The sequence below is a fragment of the Paroedura picta genome, chromosome 9 (assembly GCF_049243985.1).
Source record: "Paroedura picta isolate Pp20150507F chromosome 9, Ppicta_v3.0, whole genome shotgun sequence".
Taxonomy (NCBI): Eukaryota; Metazoa; Chordata; class Lepidosauria; order Squamata; family Gekkonidae; genus Paroedura; species Paroedura picta.
The window spans coordinates 66,610,784-66,629,081 of record NC_135377.1 but is presented as its reverse complement, the minus strand read 5'-3'; the positions used below and the strand labels follow the sequence as shown (position 1 = coordinate 66,629,081).

The 18,298-nt window shown below is 42.8% G+C and overlaps 1 protein-coding gene across 6 annotated transcripts in view; it reads left to right on the top strand.

Moving 5' to 3' along the window:
* The window catches only part of LOC143845107 (uncharacterized), a 246,604-nt gene that overhangs the window by 70,560 nt on the left and 157,746 nt on the right, over window positions 1-18,298 (top strand). For 5 of the 6 annotated variants that reach the window (XM_077353167.1, XM_077353166.1, XM_077353169.1 and 2 more), the window contains 3 exons: window positions 413-430; window positions 14,477-14,543; window positions 14,853-15,029. In XM_077353167.1, the coding sequence (XP_077209282.1) occupies window positions 419-430; window positions 14,477-14,543; window positions 14,853-15,029 (256 nt within the window). In that variant the 5' untranslated portion in view covers window positions 413-418. The remainder of the gene's footprint in view (window positions 1-412; window positions 431-14,476; window positions 14,544-14,852; window positions 15,030-18,298) is intronic. The other variant, XM_077353168.1, reaches the window with a different exon arrangement.

The following is an 18,298-nucleotide window of genomic DNA, read 5'->3' as shown; positions in this document are numbered from 1 at the left end:
TATGCCATTAATATTCTCCCCAAAAATCTAGTTTTGCTATTCTTTCAGATAAAGATCGACAATTATCATTTCTGTGTTTCTCTGGATTCATATTGAGACCCTTAGGTCTCCCTCTTTTTTTACCTTGCCACACATTTTTTGCCATTTCCTATATGGCCACCTTTCTTTTTGTGTTAACTATTTCTCCCCTAATCTCCCCACGCCCCTCAACACCCGAAGAAAAGAAGCAACACCGACACACTTGAGACCCACCAAAGGAAAAGGTCTACTCCTCCCATTCAGCCGCTACTCACCTGAACAATACCTTCCTGAAACAGACTTTTTAAACAGATTCTTACATTAAGGATGAAATCAAATATGCCCAAACAAAACACTCATTTATCTGATCTTTTCTTTTTATGTTCTCTTGCAGGCAGGCATGGATAAGGAGGTAAGTGATTTCCTTTGCAGGGTATTTAAAAACCCTGCTACTCTATTTTATTTTCTCTTTCGCAATATTATTTGTAAAAATGACAGAAAGGAAGCGAGCAGACAGGCAGTTTCCCTTTTCTGTTACTGACAAGTGGAGGGGATGATTAACGAGAGTTGTAGACAATGTACAAGTAAGAGAGGGGAGGGGGGAGGGGGGCTACAGAAGTTAAACAAAAGTGCCTTCAAGAATTTAGAGTATTCCCAGGGATCTCTAGGAGAACCTCATTGTGCCCGTCTACTGTTTCTATTTTTGATTAGATTTATAAACACAGCACCGCATATTTTCATGTGGTTTTGTAGCCCAGGGGCAGGACGAGATTGACTGCACTGAAACTGTGAGGCTTGTGAATTTCGGGCAAGGGATGGAGTGAAATAAGGAGCGTAATTGTTTTTGTGGGGTGACCGTGGGACCTCCTCTGTTACGAATTACACATGGTTCAACTCTTTGACCTAACCAACCTCGGCGGTGCCTAGTCGATCTCCTAAAGCTGTGCTGAAAGGTCCTATCAGTGTCATGTGGGAACATTATCTGTCATGGGAGAAGTGTGCCAACAACCATATTAAACTCCATTAATGACTGCGGAGGCCCCCAATTTGTGACCGTCTCAACGTCATTTAACCTATTGTCATGTTGTTTACTGCGCAAAAGCAATTTCTTGAAGGAAAATATTATGTTAGTGTTTTGCTTTATATTGCATTTTTTAGGTTCGTTACGTCATGGTGATTACACCCCCCTTTTTTTTCCTTTTGTACCAGCAATGCCTTTAAAGTTATAGAACTTGTTTTAAAAAGCAAATACCAGCCTTCTGTTTTTAAAAAGTTAAAAGAACAGGGCAAGAATCATTTAATGTTATAGTGATCTATGCTGTATTTTCAGTCCCCTATTTCTTTATGGGGGGGGGGACCCAGTTTTAAAAATTATACGCTTTCACAATGAAAGTTGGTAATTACTGTTTCTTTGGAAGCCAGCCCAGATGAAAGGTCGTTTTCTCAAATACCCGCAAACCAGCGCCACTGTGACTTCTAAATGCTGGAACTTGATTCATTATTCCATGTTTACTTTTACTGTCCAAAATATGAAGCAGAAAGAACGAAATTCTTGAGAAAATGGGTTTTAAAATGCTCACCCTTCTCTCATAATGTAAGACTGAGACTGTTTTTGAGTGGTTTATGTCAAAATTGTGTTGTTGACATAGTAGGATTCGGTTTTATTGTCTTTTAAAATTTGTGAATAAATAGATGCATGGCTTATCTTAATGGATGGCTAAATCTTAATAACACAGAAGTATCTTTGGAAGTGTTTAAAAATGTCTCTTATCTTAAAAGAGACCATTTTATTCTTTTGACTCTTCCGAGAGTTTCCCCAAACGCTTGCACTTTTGAAAAAGCCAACTTGGCTATACTGTCTGCACTCAAGGCTTTTAGAATGAGAATTCAACTAAATGTTACACATAACCCAAGCTGCGTTGGGGATCCCCAGGCATAACTGGTGATGTGCACAGCAACAGTGAATCTCATTCTCAAGTACTGCAGATCCAATTTCTGCTCCTCAACACAGTATGTGTGTGTAGATTTAACCTTCCCATCCATGCCCTTTTCTCAAGCCAAATGGGTTATGGAGGGAGAGCTGTCTGCCCAGTGCAAAGTTTATACAGACAAGAAATTTGGACACATTGTGAGATCAGGACCCTACAGGACTTAAGCAGTTCTGCAGGACTTGTAGGGCAGTGCTGTTCCATCAGGCCTGTGGTTGAGGCCTACAAATACGAATACCTTTTGGCATTGCTTTAGGATGCTTTGGCCTGATCCTGCATTGAGCAGGGGGTTGGACTGGATGGCCTGTATGGCCCCTTCCAACTCTATGATTCTATGATTCTACGATTCTACCATTGATAAGCTGGCCTCCCTATACAAACAAATGACAAACATCTGTACGGCATCCAGTATTTTGATAACAATGCACTTTATCTATCCCTCTCTCCTACCGGAGAAAAGTCAGTGAGTTCCCCTGATTGTTTTTAATGTAAATCCAATCATTTTAAATTTTTGTTTGCGATATATTGTGAGCTGCCCTAAGGCTTCAGAGAAGGCCGGCATATACATTTGAAAATAAATAAATAATAAATAAATATTATTATTTATTATTTCACTTAGGACATACATACTGCCTTTTACGAGTCCTCTTTGTTTTAAATGATTTTTTGTTTCACGACATGCTCCATGTCGGGCTTTACAATCTTTTAATTGAGCCATATGTGTCATATATTGTGTATATCGCTTGATTATACCAATGGGATCATCAGTGTTTATTTAAAATATTGCCGATCTCTTCAGATTAGATGATAGATAGATAGATAGATAGATAGATAGATAGATAGATAGATAGATAGATAGATAGATAGATAGATAGATAGATAGATAGATAGATAGATAGATAGATAGATAGATAGATAGATAGATATTTTTCACTGCTGAAAATGCTAGGGAACCAGCTACCAAAAAAAAAAAAAAAAAGGAGACAAGGAAATAAAACCAACTCCCTTTGCCTTCACCAAATGTCATTCTCATTAGCAATAAAGAGTCTTCTCCCCCTTAAAGCAGACAGGTGCAAATTGCAGGCTGTTTCACTTTGGTTGTTGCTTCTTAACTAGACGGAGCAATGAGGCAGGGACTGGCACGGCTGAAGGAGGATCTGGCTCCGCTGCACACATAAAGAAAAGCCTTGAAATGTCAGCTGATCGCGAGAATTTAATACTGCAGAAATACAAAATTATACAAATGGAGGGATGTGGATATATAAATATATACAGAGAGAGCGGCGTGAAACTTTGGGCATTTGAGGCACGACGAGTTGAGCTGAAAATCGGGCTCTGTTTTATGTTGAGCAGCTAATGCTTTAGCTGAAGTGAATGAAAACAGAAGCCAATATACCTGTTCCTGTTTACTGTCATTACACTCCTTAGAGTATTTCAGGCATTATTAGGTTCCTGGATTCCTACCAGATTGACAATATTTCCAGCTACTGCCTCACTTTTGCCAATATTCAGGCACGGCGATCCCAAAGGCAGGGGAAAAGAGAGCCATGGCCGAGTCTGCGGAGCTAGTCTGCCGATGCTCAGAACCGTTGTTCATTTTAGGAACACCTAATTTAATTTCACAAGAGAGACACGGCATGCCAGCCTGTGTCTAAATCTAAGGTATGCATTTCCTAAAAGGAACTAAAACTCTGTCATTCCAGAGCTGCTCTTCTTTTTCACTTCCCGCCCGCATGGGGACTGCTGTCTGGAAGGGGTAACTTTAACTTTAACTCCCAGCTCGCTGATAAGGTCTGTCTGTGTGATCTTCGCCCAGCAGATAAGGGTAGGGAGACAGCTCAGAGCACAGCTTGTTTACAGCGGGACAGGAGAAAACAGCCAGACGCAAATGTGTGCTGACGGTTTCATGAAGCACAATTGGTTGATCGCAGATTCAATCTGACTGCCCTGAACTGAGCGATGATCCGTACAGTATGCAAAATTCACTTTCTTGCTGGTCTGTGCCCACCAGCCTTGCAGCAGCTTTCGCACAACCCCTGAGCCATGGCTGTGAGTGGAACCAGAACTGAACACGGCTTTGTTGTGCCCAATTCCTTCTGACAACAATCACATTCTTTTAAAAACTTCATAGGTTTTAGTTGTCACTGGTTATAAATGCAGGGTTTTTTTCTTCTTCTTCTTTTTGCTGCTGAAGCAGCAGCGGCACTGGCTGTTCGCACACAGACATTATTACCATATTCTAGAATTGATCTAGGACAGCATTCTGCTCCTTGTAGCGACATAATATCCCCAAGTGAAAAGACGTTTAATGGTTTTCTTTGCTATTGAAACTGCATAAGATAGAGGTTCACCTTTCAGAAGGATTCTTCCGTCTTCTCTTTTTCTTCAAGTCATCATAATACTACAGCGTAAGGAGGTAATGCCGTGAGTTGAAAGCGCATCACAGTGTCCTCCTTTTAAAATATGCACTGTTAATTTGTGGTGGTAAAATGGAAATTGTTGCTAACTTTGCCTTTTATCGATTCAAGTTGAAATTATACAGCTGGGAGAGACCTCAAGGGTCACAGAACTGGCTTCTCACTGGCAAAGCAGCCACCGGGATTCCTTAGGCTAAAGTTTGTTTTTTAAATTGTTGAATCGGATCACTTAAAGAGGCCAGAGGTCCACTTCTGTGGCCATCATCGCTCCCTTGTCCCTCATTTGCTAATAAACCCACAAACACACCAGAAGCTAAAAAAAGTTCTCCAAAACAAGCATGTAGCTGCAGAGCGCTCAGAAAACATGCCAGATACGTTAAAAACAACAACAGAAACGACCCCAACTGGAGTCAGTAGCCAGTCTGGCCAAAAGAAAAGTCTCAGGGCATAGAACAGGGGTAGTCAAACTGCGGCCCTCCAGATGTCCATGGACTACAATTCCCAGGAGCCCCTGCCAGCGAATGCTCCTGGGAATTGTAGTCCATGGACATCTGGAGGGCTGCAGTTTGACTGCCCCTGGCATAGAAGGAGGACACAGCATGAATATTTTATACCTGTGGGATGATTAGGGGTGGTGGGGGGGATTGCATCCTTACATTGAACACTGTGAGGTATGTTGGCTGTTTTACCATTCAAGGGATTTGTAATAATTCCTTTATTCAGAGTCCCGTTGACTCCTATAGAAAGCAGGCTAGAAATGTATTCCTCAGACATCTTGACCTGGCTTCTTGAAACAGGAAGTTGAAACATTCTCCAGACTGCCTGGCACCAAGGGGGGCAGAGAGGGCAGTGTCCCCTGATTTGTGTCCCCTGTGGTTTGGCCAAGGGAGGGAAGAATGGGGTGAGAGCAAAGTCTGTGAGTGATGGTGGGCGAGAATTACCAATTCTTGAAGCGAACATATATACCACTAGATATTTTAGGCTTGCCAACCTCCAGGGTGTGGCTGGAAATCTCCTGTTATTACTACTGATCTCCAGGTGACAGAGATCAAAAAGGCCACTTCAGTAGGTAGACTCTGGCCCATTCTGCACACATAGGATAATGCAGTTTCAATGTGCTTTGGCAGCTGGATTGCCCTGTGCGGAACAGGAAAATCTACTTCTAAAGTGCATTGAAACTGCATTATCTATTGTGTGCAGAATAGGCCTCTACCACAATACACCCCAATGAAGTGTCTTACCTCCTCAAATCCTGTCCTCCTCAGGCTCCACTCCCAAAATCTTCTGGCAACCCTATGCTATTTTAATATTGGTTCTTTTCAACTGCAAAGTGTGCACAGCTGCTAATAGAATTCCCCAGTTGTTCCCTATTTGTTAAGGATTAATGCTCTGCATGCTAAAACACTCTTCGTCCCTTTCAAAGCAACCCTTAGAGCAGTTTTTTTCAACTTTTTTACTGTGGAGATACACCTGAAATATTTTTGAGGTGCCATGGAAGAGGTCAGCTGGCCAACCCAACCCCTGCCTCCCATATACAAATTAAAAAATGCAAATGAATATACAATTAAACAAAAACCAGCTCCCACCCCTCCCCACTTTGCCTGCAATTCCCCCTACATACAAATAAAAAATAAAAATAAATAAAAATAAAAATAAAAATAAAAATATGCCTCCCTCTACTCAAGAGCCTCTTGTGGCGCAGAGTGATAAGGCAGCCGTCTGAAAGCTCTGCCCATGAGGCTGGGAGTTCAATCCCAGCAGCCGGCTCAAGGTTGACTCAGCCTTCCCTCCTTCCGAGGTCGGTAAAATGAGCACCCAGCTTGCTGGGGGGGAAACGGTAATGACTGGGGAAGGCACTGGCAAACCACCCCGTATTGAGTCTGGCATGAAAACGCTGGAGGGCGTCACCTCAAGGGTCAGTCATGACTCGGTGCTTGCACAGGGGATACCTTTACCTTTACCTTACTCCAGACAGACTCGATGCTCAACATAACATCCAACAGGCTAACTTACTCCAGCCACAAGGGAGGAAGGAACACTGCTGCAGGGGTGGCTTCTGGCTCTATGTAGTTGCCATCTTGGAATGTACAGTAGAGCTCAGAGGCTCTAGAGGTACACTGCTTGGAAAACCCTGCCTCAGTTTATAGTAAAAATAATTTATGGTGGCCATGGGTAGGGTGGACAGTTCCATGTTCAGAACCTTCTGGAGACTTGGGGTGAAGTCTAGGGAGGACAAGGCCCTCACTGAGGGGCAATGGCCCAACAAAGCATCCATTTTGTGCAGGGGAGCTGATCTCTGTGGTCTGGAGATGAGCTGTAATTCCAAGGGATCCCCAGGCCCAACTGGAGGCTGGCTTCCCTAAACTAGTTTGTACCTTAGTACAAAAAATTTATATTAACTTTAGGCCCCTTTTGAAGTATATCAGTCATAAGGCTAAGGTTTGTTTGATACCAATAGATTTAGAAAATCAGTATGACATAAATTGGTATGTTTTTCACGGGGGTCTCTATATTCTGCTGTAGCACAATCAGATATTGTTTTTGAGGGGAGAACAGTCTGCTAGTATTAGATAACAGGGGGTATGGCAAAGCAAGTCAGCACATAGGCAAGAAACATTGGGGGGCTTCCCTGAGGTGTTCTTTGCCTAAGAAAGACAGACTCCAGTCCACATTACTTGCTATGCTTCACTCTGTTGCCTCTTCCCTTCTTCCAGCTGCTACCCCAGGATTGTTTGGACAGTTTCTACCCACTCAGCCACCTCTGTCTATCTGCTGCTCCACTCTGCCTGGCAGTAATGCCCAGGGTATCTGACCTTCTCCTCTCGTGCCCTGCTCCATTGCACCATGCCCACTGCTGCCCTCATGGCATTAGCATCTATGATGGAATGGGTGCTTCAGCTTGCAAGCTGTATTTTAAGTAACCCACTTCATGTGGTTCCCAATTCCTGGAGAGGATCAATCCCCCAACTGTCTCAAGTAACTATGGCCACTACTGACCTTTATATGGAATTACCCACAGAGAAGGTCAGAACCCCCAGCTTTCCATTTAAATTCTGAGGCCTTCCCTCTGTGTTTCCTGCTGCTCACCACAGGGGCAACTTACTGCTGGGTGTGCCCCTTGCAGGAACAGCTTCTTGCCAATTGCTATTCTCCTTTCCTTCCCAAGACTCCACTTTACAAGATAGTGGGGGTCTATGTGATACGCAGAACCACGACCGGCATCCAAAGTTATAAAGTATTGTATTAAACAGAAAATGTTTACAAGCATACCTTTGCCACACTTCCAGTTTGAGCAAGAAATTCCAAAAGAAATAGGGTACAGCCACAAATCCTTCTGCCCCACCCACTATATTTACTCTATCAAATGGTAAAATACAGTACAGTGTCCTCTGGCTTAATATTACAGATTTCTCCCAAGGTTTTATTACTGCACACTTGCTCTAGCTCTCTAGGTAACCACATGGTCTAAATGGCTGCCTGCCCCAGTCCTCAGGTGAGAGCACTGTCCCCCGATGGACTTCACACCAAAGAGACCTTTTCCCTTGATGCAAGGGGTTTTTATCATTTCATTTTCTCGACCCACTGACCAGGTCAAGCTGGCTCCAAGAGGCAATTTATGAGAGAGTATTCCTGGAAGCCATCTAGTTTACAATTCTCGGTTTCCGATTTGGAGTAAGAGGGTGGGAGGGGTGGGATAGCTTTACTCATTAATAGCCTCTAGCTAGATCAATTAGCATTTGTATGCAGGTATGTCTGGAAATCAATTGGTCTAACTCCCCCCACTCCTTTGGGGGGATTATTAAAATGCTCACTTTAAACCACAGGGAAAATGCATTTCTTCACAACATGGTTCAGACTTCATGCTCAGACTGCAGCCATTTTCTAATGCCTAGCACTGCTGCTTGACAATAGCGGCTGTGGCTATTAATGATTTATGGCGACCCTAAGAAATAAAGTTCTCCAAAAAGTCCTATTGTGAACAAACTTGCTCAGGTCTTGCAAATGGAAAGCCCTGGCTACCTTGCATGAGTCAATCCAACTCATATTGCATCTACCTTGCATGAGTCAATCCAACTCATATTGCATCTACCTTGCATGAGTCAATCCAACTCATATTGCATCTACCTTGCATGAGTCAATCCAACTCATATTGCATCTTCCCCTTTTCTTGCCACCTTCAACTTTTCCTAGCATTATTGACTTTTCCAGTGAGTCTTTTCATAATGTGACCAAAATACGACAGACTCAGTTTAAGCATTTTGGCTTCTAGGGAGAGTTCAGATTTGAAAGGGGTGTCTCTCTGGGTTTCCTTAAAGAGGGAAAAAGGACAAGGAGAGAAGTCACAGCCCAGATCCATGGGGGGGGGGGGGGGTAAGGCACAGTATGGGGCCCCTGGAAGAATGGGGCCCATAGCATTTGCTACATGTGCATATATGGATAAACTGGCCCTGTCTAAAGGTTTCCTTTTTGTGTGTGCATTAGCAACTATTTAACAATTCTGCCTTGGTTCCCATTTTGTATATGAAGCTTAAGCCGAGAAGGCAGCCTTACATTGTTTGCCTCACTATTGTACAAGTTCTGTACCCTGAAGGCACATCATATGCTAAGGAAAGTTCTAAATTTCATGTTGTAAATCTAGACTACAGTGTGAGATGTAAGACATGAAGAGTGTGAGTCAAGTATCAGTATTAGTTAACTGCATACACCTTAGTTCATTATGAAAGGTTATATCTGGTAAATGCAACATATATTTTATTATTTATATATAAAAGTAAGAGTTCTCTGAATTTTTTTTGGTTCTTTTGAAAGGGATTTAAAGCTACATAAAGAAAAGTAGGATACAGCAAACAGCATCATTCTGAGTAGAGTTACCGTCCTTGCAAACCCATGTCAGTGGTTAGGGTTGAATTGGGAAGTACTTGGAGATGTTGGGGATGGAGCCTGAGGAGGAGAGGAAAGGGCCTCCGATGGTATAAGAAGAGCTGATTTTTTGTACCCCGCTTTTTACTACCCGAAGGAGCTTCAAAGCAGCTTACAATTGTCTACTCTTACTGTCCCCAGTACAAGCACCCTATGTGGTAGGAGGGGCTGAGAGAGCTCTGAGAGAAATGTGTATGGCCCAAGGTCACCCAGCTGGCTGCATGTGGAGGAGGAGTGGGGAATCAAACCCAGTTCTCCAGATTAGACGCTGTCATTCTTAATCATTACATCCCGCTGCGTGTCATGGAGTCCACCTTCCACAGCGGCCATTTTCTCCATGTGAACATGGAGGGTGGCCACCACACGACAACCCCTGGCCTATGCAGCTATCCCTGCACGTAATTCCCACAATTGTAGACATGATCCCCCCAAGAGATGTCATGGAGAGGAATGTGAGAAAAACTGGTGTTTTGGGCACAGCCATTTGGAAACACTCCACCGTCCTTCTTTCCTTCTTCACATTTTCCTGATTCTACCATTTCCCTTTCATTCTTCCTGTTCTTTGCCATTTGTCTTCTTTTCTCTTTCCCTGAGTTTTTTATTATTATTTTTTTTAAAAATAAATAAAGCTCTATTATGCATGCTCCCAAATGGGGGGTGGGGGGATGGGGAGGCCCTGCCTCAGCTGCTTGTCTGGGAGGAACAAAAGCCCCATCCCCTGCGATTCTGCTTCAGAAGAAAGGGAGAGATGCTAGTGGCCTTAAATTAAACAGAAAAGTTTAAATCCCACAATATTAATCGAGTTTTCAAGGAGCAGCTTATTTATGAATGCCAGATTGTGACACAATGATATTCCGTGCTGCCTCAGAACCACCAGCGTGAAAAGAGCCATTATAGTCCTTCCTAGAATTGATCATTCTAATTTCCCATCTCTCCCTCTGTGTGATAGAGGCAAAAATGAAAAGGATTGTGTTTTAAACCCAAACCATAAATCTGTCAAAACAATTAAATTATAATCCATACATGCTAATTATAAGTGATAGTGCATTATAATACAGATAACTTAAGATGTACAAGTATTCTCCTTTCTGAAAGCTTAGTTAATGTTCATGAAAGGAAAGACAAGAAAGAAAATGTAGTTCAAATATGACTGCCCTTCCAGGCAGTAATTTAAGTGGTTTGTCATTTCTAAATGTTTTGTGGCACTTACAGTGTTGTGATATTTAGAAGAAGAGTTAGTTTTTATAACCCGCTTTTCACTACCTGAATTGGCTTACAATCACCCTTCCTTCCTCTCATCACAACAGACACCCTGTGAGGTAGGTGGGGCTGAGAGAGCCCTGACAAAACTGCTATGTGAGAACAGCTCTAATAGGACTGTGACTAGACAAAGATCACCCAGCTGGCTGCATGTGGAGCAGCAGGGAATCAAACCGAGGCAGCGGGGAAAGTGCCCACCAGACAGCTGATAATGACAGACTTTAAATCCCTCCCCAAGTGAAATTAATAATAATAATAATAATAATAATAGTGGGTGGAGTGCCTCTCATTGTCAGTTGTTTGGTGCACCTCCCACTCCCTTTAACTGCTACCCTTCACCTTCACAAGGAGCTTTGCCTGCAAAGGTTGGGGGAGCAGTTAAAGTCCAAGCAGTGTGCTGAACAGCTGATCATGGCAGGCAGGCTGCCAGTTCCCTTGTCATTATCAGCTGTGCTCCCCCTTGTCAGGATGTGGAGATGTTCTCTGCTGCCTGGGAAAGAGAAAAAGTATGTGCCTCCCACCCTGAAACTTTGGCAGAATCCAAAAAAGTAAAGGGGCATTCATGCAATTCTGGTTCAGCACAAATTGTTTCCGGACAAATCCAAAGCAGTATGATTTTTTTGTATGTGCACATGCCTAAACCGATCATTTCTTAATTTAGATAATAGCAAACGTATGAAAAATCCCTGACTTGGTCTAGGACTTAATGGACAATGAGAAAAGACTAGCAGTGTGGTAATTAGAGCCATTGAAAATCAATGTCCATGGTAAATTCCTTGATGGGTCTTCAGTTTCTTACGGCCAATAAGAGCTCATTAGAGTGAATGGAGATATGGTCTGGGATGTATCATGTTTATAACATGATCCCCCTAGTTCCACATTTATGATACGGTTGCCATTTCCTGGATGGTTGGAGCAAGCCTCATCGTATCACTTTTCATAAACTAAGCAGGGTCAGTTCAGCACTGGTTAGTACTTGGATGAGGGACCACCCAGGAAATTCAAGGTTGCTACAACCTGTTGTTATTGTTGTTATTCTATTTATTACCCGCTGTTCCCAGCAAGCTGTCTTGTGGCGCATTACAACATTTAAAAAAAACATAATAAAATATAAACTACACCCAACTTGATACCATTCTAAGTCTTATGACCAATTAACCCCCCCCCCTCCCATCTGTTCAATGACATCTCAGGGGAAGGATGTGATAGGAGGAGATCCTGATGTCCCTGCTGAACCAAGAAGGAACCCTTGATCTTATTGCCACCTGGCCTCAACCAAATGCCTGGTGGAAGAGCTCCATCTTGCAGGCCCTGCGGAACTGCAAAAGCTCTGTCAGGGCTTTTGGGAGCTCAGTTCTTCTAGGAGCTCATTCTACCAGGTGGGGCCAGGAGCAAAAAGGCCCTGGCCCTAGTTGATGCCTTCTCGTGGGCCAGGGACAACAAATAGATTCATACCCACTGAGCGCAAGGCTCTGCAGGGGGCATAAAGTGATAGGCAGTCCCTCAGATATGTTCCCCAGACCACAGATGGCCTTGAAGATTGACACCAATACCTTGAACCTGATCCAGAATGCAACTGGTATCCAGTGCAGCTGCCTGAGCACTGGCTGGATATGGAACCTCCAAAGTGTCCAGTGAGGACCCTAGCAGTTGCATTCTGCACCAGCTGTAATTTCCAGGTCAAGGACAGGGACAGGAACAGTGATATAGAGTGAGTTACGGAAGTCAAGCCTGGAGGTGACTGTTGCATGGATCACTGTGTCCAGATGCTCAGAGGACAGGTAGGGCGCTAGTAGCCTTGCTTGGCACAGATGGAGAAATGCCTGTTGTTCGTTCGTTCTTTTGTTTATTCATTCATATGTATGCCACCACTCCCAGCAACACTGGCTCATGGTGGCTCACAACAATAAAATTCATACAATAAAACAATAAACCCGACATTTCAACCCCCCCATCAATCCTGACAATCCCCCCCCCCCAATCTCCCATGCCACCTCCCCATACACTGGCTCAGGCAATGATCTAATGGCACATTGGAGGAGGGGAGGATCTTCTGCTCCCACCTGGACTCAACCAAAGACCTGGCGGAAAAGCTCTGTCTTATAAGCCCTGCGGAAACATTTCTTTGATGTTATTAACATACATATGTATCCTCTTGCTGAGATCATCTGGAGGTTTGGAGTTGGGTGCCACCAATATGCTAATGACACTTAGCTCTCCTTCCCGCTAGATAACTTGAAGTTCATCGTAAGCAGATTTGTATCCTTCTAAATCCATCCCAAGTCAGTGGGCTTAAAATGGTGTAACTCTGTTTAGGATTTCAGTGTTTGTGTGTCTTGGTAAGAATTGAACATTTAGACAGGCCATAGATTTTGAATCTTTTACTTAGAAGGGGGGTTTTCTACCATGTTGTTGGGTTGTTGGTCTACTGTATTTGTATTTTTTGTCCATTTTAATAGGGTTTTAATATGGGTTTTAACTGGACATCTGTAACCCACCACGAGCCTACTTGGGAGTGGTGGGAAATAAATGAAATAATAACAATGTAACAATGTAACAATGTAACAATGTAACAATGTAACAATATAACAATATAACAATATAACAATATAACAATATAACAATATAACAATATAACAATAGGCAGACTATACTTTGGAATACTTTGGAAAGTGGGTGGAGTCATATGGGGCTTTCTCCTAGCAGGGCCTCTGAAAATGTTGCTTTAACAACAGCTGCCCCCACAGTGGATGGATCTTCACCATGTGACTGAAGATAAACTACAACCATTTTGGGTTTGGCTCTGCTTTTTTGGCACCCATTTTTTGGCTGCACCCGCCATACTCTGTCAGAATTCCCAAGATGCCTGTGGGCTCAAAAAAATTGGGAATCCCTGATCAAAACTGATGTGGCGTCAAATGAACTGTGATGGCAGCGGGTCCATTGATCTTAACCAAAACTTGCCACAATCATGTGTTAAATAGAGCTGCTTTTTATGACAAAAGGATGCTCACAAATAATGAGAGCTTAACTTCTTCGTGCTGGATAGTTATCTCCACATAACCCCCCTTCCAGCCAGACTAACTCGTGGTAGCAGAGGTCATCTGAACTAAAACGAACACGTAGTAGGAAGGAGTAAGGAAAGTTTAGCATCTTCTACCCACACGTCCCATTTGCTCCAAAAATGTACACACACTTTAAGTAGTTTGGACAGACCCATGTTTAGGCAAATGGATCTGTTACCATCAAATTTGAACCTTCACCAGTTAGTAGATTCTGATACCCTGTTGCATTCAGATGGGTAGGAGACACTTTGGCATCTTTTCATGGCTTTGAACAAAATGTCCAACAGTGTCCCCCCTCCTCTTTTGCTCATTTGCATGACTGCAGCAAGCACAGAAATTGCCAGCTTCTTTGGTATTACCAAAAATGTTTTCTGATATCACTAGGCCCTGAAGAAATGCAAGGAAGTAAAAAGCACATTTATAATTCTAAATAAATACAGTTTGAGTCTATAAATTTTCCTTGTGCACATTCAGTTAACAGAATGTTCCCGATAAATGCTGAATCCAAGGGCAAATTTTCCATCGCTGTTCTGTTGGCAAAAGCTCCTTTGCATTAATTATAATTGGTTTTTTTTAAAGAAGTATTTTAATGTGACCTTCATTTGGCATTTTTCTTAACTTTTCTCCTCCTGTTTTTATTTAATTCTTCCACTTCTGTTGTTCAATTAGTGTTTGACCCCTTTAGTGGAGATGTAAATTAAATGACATTTCAATGCCATCCCATATTTAAAATACTGTGTTATTTGTTGATCATAAAGGGTGATCTTCATTCTTAAGCTAATTTATTCATTTAACAATTTCCCTCCAGAAGTTCCAGCAGAAGGCTCGGAAACAAACTAAGCAGAAGAAATCCAAGTCGGCTGAATTTCTGATGGGTGAGCCTTGCTTGATGAGTTATTGCTCATAATTTGTGTAAGGATTAATTAACTAATTACAGACAAATGGCTGTGGGCAAAATTTTGCTCTTGCTTGTCAGGGTGCAATTTGTAATTATTTTAATCATTTATCCCCCCCTTTTTAAATAAAGAGTTAATTTTAACCTAATTCTGTTTTGGTCCCGTTCATTGCTGATAACGTTTGAGTCTTTCAGCAAAGGAATTATTAGAAAGAATTTTCTGCTTGTCACTGTCTCTGTGCTCCCCTGACCTTGTTGCTTCCTCTCCGCCCCCTCTCCCCCCCCACAGGCGAAGAGGAGAGAGCTGCAGCAGAAGGCATCACAAACCCAGCTTTTAACATCAGCCACACAGATCTTTCAGCATCTCGGACTTCAGAGGAGGAAATGATTAGACCTGACAAGCCAGATAGCACCCGTGCAGCTCACCAACAAAAACTTGGGCGGCAAGCCCAAGCTGAACCAAGAGGTGAGATTTCACTCTCAATCATCATCACATTGAATGACAGTCCTTATGTTCTTGATCTAACCTGCGCACGCCGTAGTGTCCACGAGACATTCTTCCCTGGAAGTCTTGGGATGCTAAAGCAGGAGGGGCAAAATGATTGCTGAAAAAATCTGGGTGATGATTTGGACATTTCTCTTTCCCTTTTTAATCCTTGCAATCTATTTATGACTGCTAGGGAAATGCACGCTGCTCTTTCTGAAGAGAAAGGTGTCCTCCTGCCTTAATCTCTACAACGCGCTACAGTTCAGTGAATGGAACGGCTCACTAGATACGGAGAGTGCTTTACACGAGGCATCAGTTGAATCATGAATTCCCCACCCAAGTGCCTTTGCAAACCAAACACTGACCACTTCCACATTTTCTCTGTTTTAAAGACCTATCTATGTACTGCCCTGACCTGGATAGCTCAGGCTAGCCCAATCTCAGTCGATCTCAGAAGCTAAGCAGGGTTGTCCCTGGCTAGTCTTGGGATGGGAGATCTCCAGGGAATATCAGGATCACGACGCAGGGGCAGGCAATGGCAAACCACCTCCGAATGTCTCTTGCCTTGAGAAGCCTACAGGGGTTTCTATAGGTCATTTGTGCCTATTATTATTATTATTATTATTATTATTATTATTATTATTATTATTATTATTATTATTATTATTATTATTATTACTCACCTCCTGGGAGGCTCAAGGCAAGTTACAACATGTAAAATCCCAGTAAAACTATACAACAAAACCCATAAAACAAGATGGCTGTTCCCACCACCATTTATATACTATAATAGATGACCAAATTGCGTTTTTGGATGCGGCATACTTTTTATTAACCAAATCCATGTTTCTCATCTTTTATTATTTTCTATGCACATTCAAAGTGCTTCACATGGCCCATGATTCCTCACAGTGGGTTTGGGTTGAGAGATAGTATCTTGGGTAAGGCCACGTAAAGAGCTTATGCTAAGATGAAATTTAAACCAGCGTCCAGCGCTTTGAGCAGAGAAGACTTATCAGAATTCATAACAATAGGGTTTTGCTCTGTAATGAAGTGTTGGTGCGTTTGTGTCCTTTGGTGTGGGGGAATGGAAATGCTGCTGAGTTATCTGGTGACAGCAATTGATTGAACGTGGGGAGGCAGATTGAGAGGGGCATGTCTTCCCTCACAGTAATTTCCATCAAAGATTATGGCTTTATGGCTAATGCATCAGTTATAGGATGCCCCTGCAAATTACATGTGTTGCTTACTGTTGGAGTCACATGTTCTCCCCCCCTTTTTTGTGGTTCCTTCTTTGTGGAATGACTTACTAGATGTACCACACGTTTATCATCCCTCAGAATGTGGATATCAAATCTGTTTGGCAGTGAATTGTTATTTATTATTTATTTGATTTCTTGCTGCTCCCAGCATTGCTGACTTATGGTAAAAATGTAAATAATTCCCACTTTTAAACTCATTCTTCTTTAGATGACAAACACTGAACCTCACCTCCCCCGTCACCCAGAAATTAAAGCTATAGTCAATGGAATTGGTCAAATAGTGCTTTCATGAAATGAACAGAGTTGTGATTTATGGCACTGTTATTGTGTGTATGGTTTACACTGCATTAAAAAAAATTGCCATCCAAAATGCCATCTTTATATTTAAATCTAATTGCTGATTCCATATTAAACTGTTCAGTGGGACCAGATTCTGCATCCCTTCTGTTGCACAGTATACAGGAAGTCATTTATCAAGCACAATAGTTCCTGAAAGATTTAGGAAAAGTTTGTTGTGAGATTGAGATCTCATGCCATCAGCCACTTGGCAACTTCAGTTGACAGTCATGCCAACAGCTACCTGAAACCAGTGATCTCTGACATAGTGCCTGCAGTTGCCAGTGTGTTTCTGGTGCCCATCCACTTGCTTGTTTCCCAAAGCTTCTGTTTCCTTACAGCCACACCTTGCTGTAGAAGTACATGCTAAGAACCAGTTTGGTGTAGTGGTTAGGAGTGCGGACTTCTAATCTGGCATGCCGGGTTCAATTCTGCACTCCCCCACATGCAGCCAGCTGGGTGACCTTGGGCTCGCCACGGTGCTGATAAAACTGTTCTGACCAAGCAGTGATATCAGGGCTTTCTCAGCCTCACCCACCCCACAGGGTGTCTGTTGTGGGGAGAGGAAAGGGAAGGTAACTGTACACCGCTTTGAGCTTCCTTTGGATAGAGAAAAGCAGCATATATGAACCAACTCTTCATCACCTTTGTGTCTGAACGCAGAAACAACTGTCTTGGTAGTAGGAGGATGCTTAGCTTCGAACCTCCTAACATTTTTTATGATTAGCCCCAGCTCCCATGGAAGCCATTTTGTGGCGACCTGCACTAGCTGTTCTCACACTTCCGAAAGTGCCAATAGATTCAACAGAGTTGAAGGTCTCTGCCTTTCTCCTTCTCCTCTTTCTCAATATTGGGACAGGTTTGAATTTCAGGCTTCTAACTGCCTATCTTTAAACTCTGTTCCCTGGGCTAAATTGAAGGGTTGGCATGAAATCTGTGGGTTCAGTAAAACATGGGCCCTCGGTTACAACAACCTATAGCTTTACTGGAACCAAAAATACTGAACAACAAGAACCAGAATTAGGGGAACTTATATACACATTCACGACTTCCACCAAAATGTGTGATTGGCTCTTAATGGAGGCCCATGATTGGTCCTTAAGTCTGTTCATTGATTGGCTGTGAATTGAGAGCTGGTGAATCCCTAACTAGGGTTTCAGATCTCAGTCTCTGCTCCTGAGCTCCCAATCTCCAAATGTCCACAGACACAACAGTTGGGAAGGAATCTTGATCGCCAGCCATCAGGGCTGTTTTGCCTTCTCAACTGCCTTCTTTCACCACCTGGTTTGAGGTGAGAACAAGGTTGTAAAGTGTTCTTCAGTTAATATTTGATGTTCATTTGTTGGTGCTGTCATCTGTCAAAAGAAGAAGACTTTAGCTTTTATGCCCCCTTTTCTTCTACCTTAAGGAGTCTCAGAGACCGTTTATGCACTGGAGGTTTCATGCTAGGCTACAGGCTGGAGTTTTAGTCATGGCAGGTTGCCCCACCTCTTCCTGCACCCACACGGGGAAGCATTTGGCCCGGTGCACCTCATCCACCCCCAATTTGTACTCCTGCATGAGAGCTGGGACATTGAAGTTCCCGGTGCATAAATGGCCAAAGTGGTTTACAATACTCTTCCCTTTCCCTCCCCACAACAGGCACCTTGT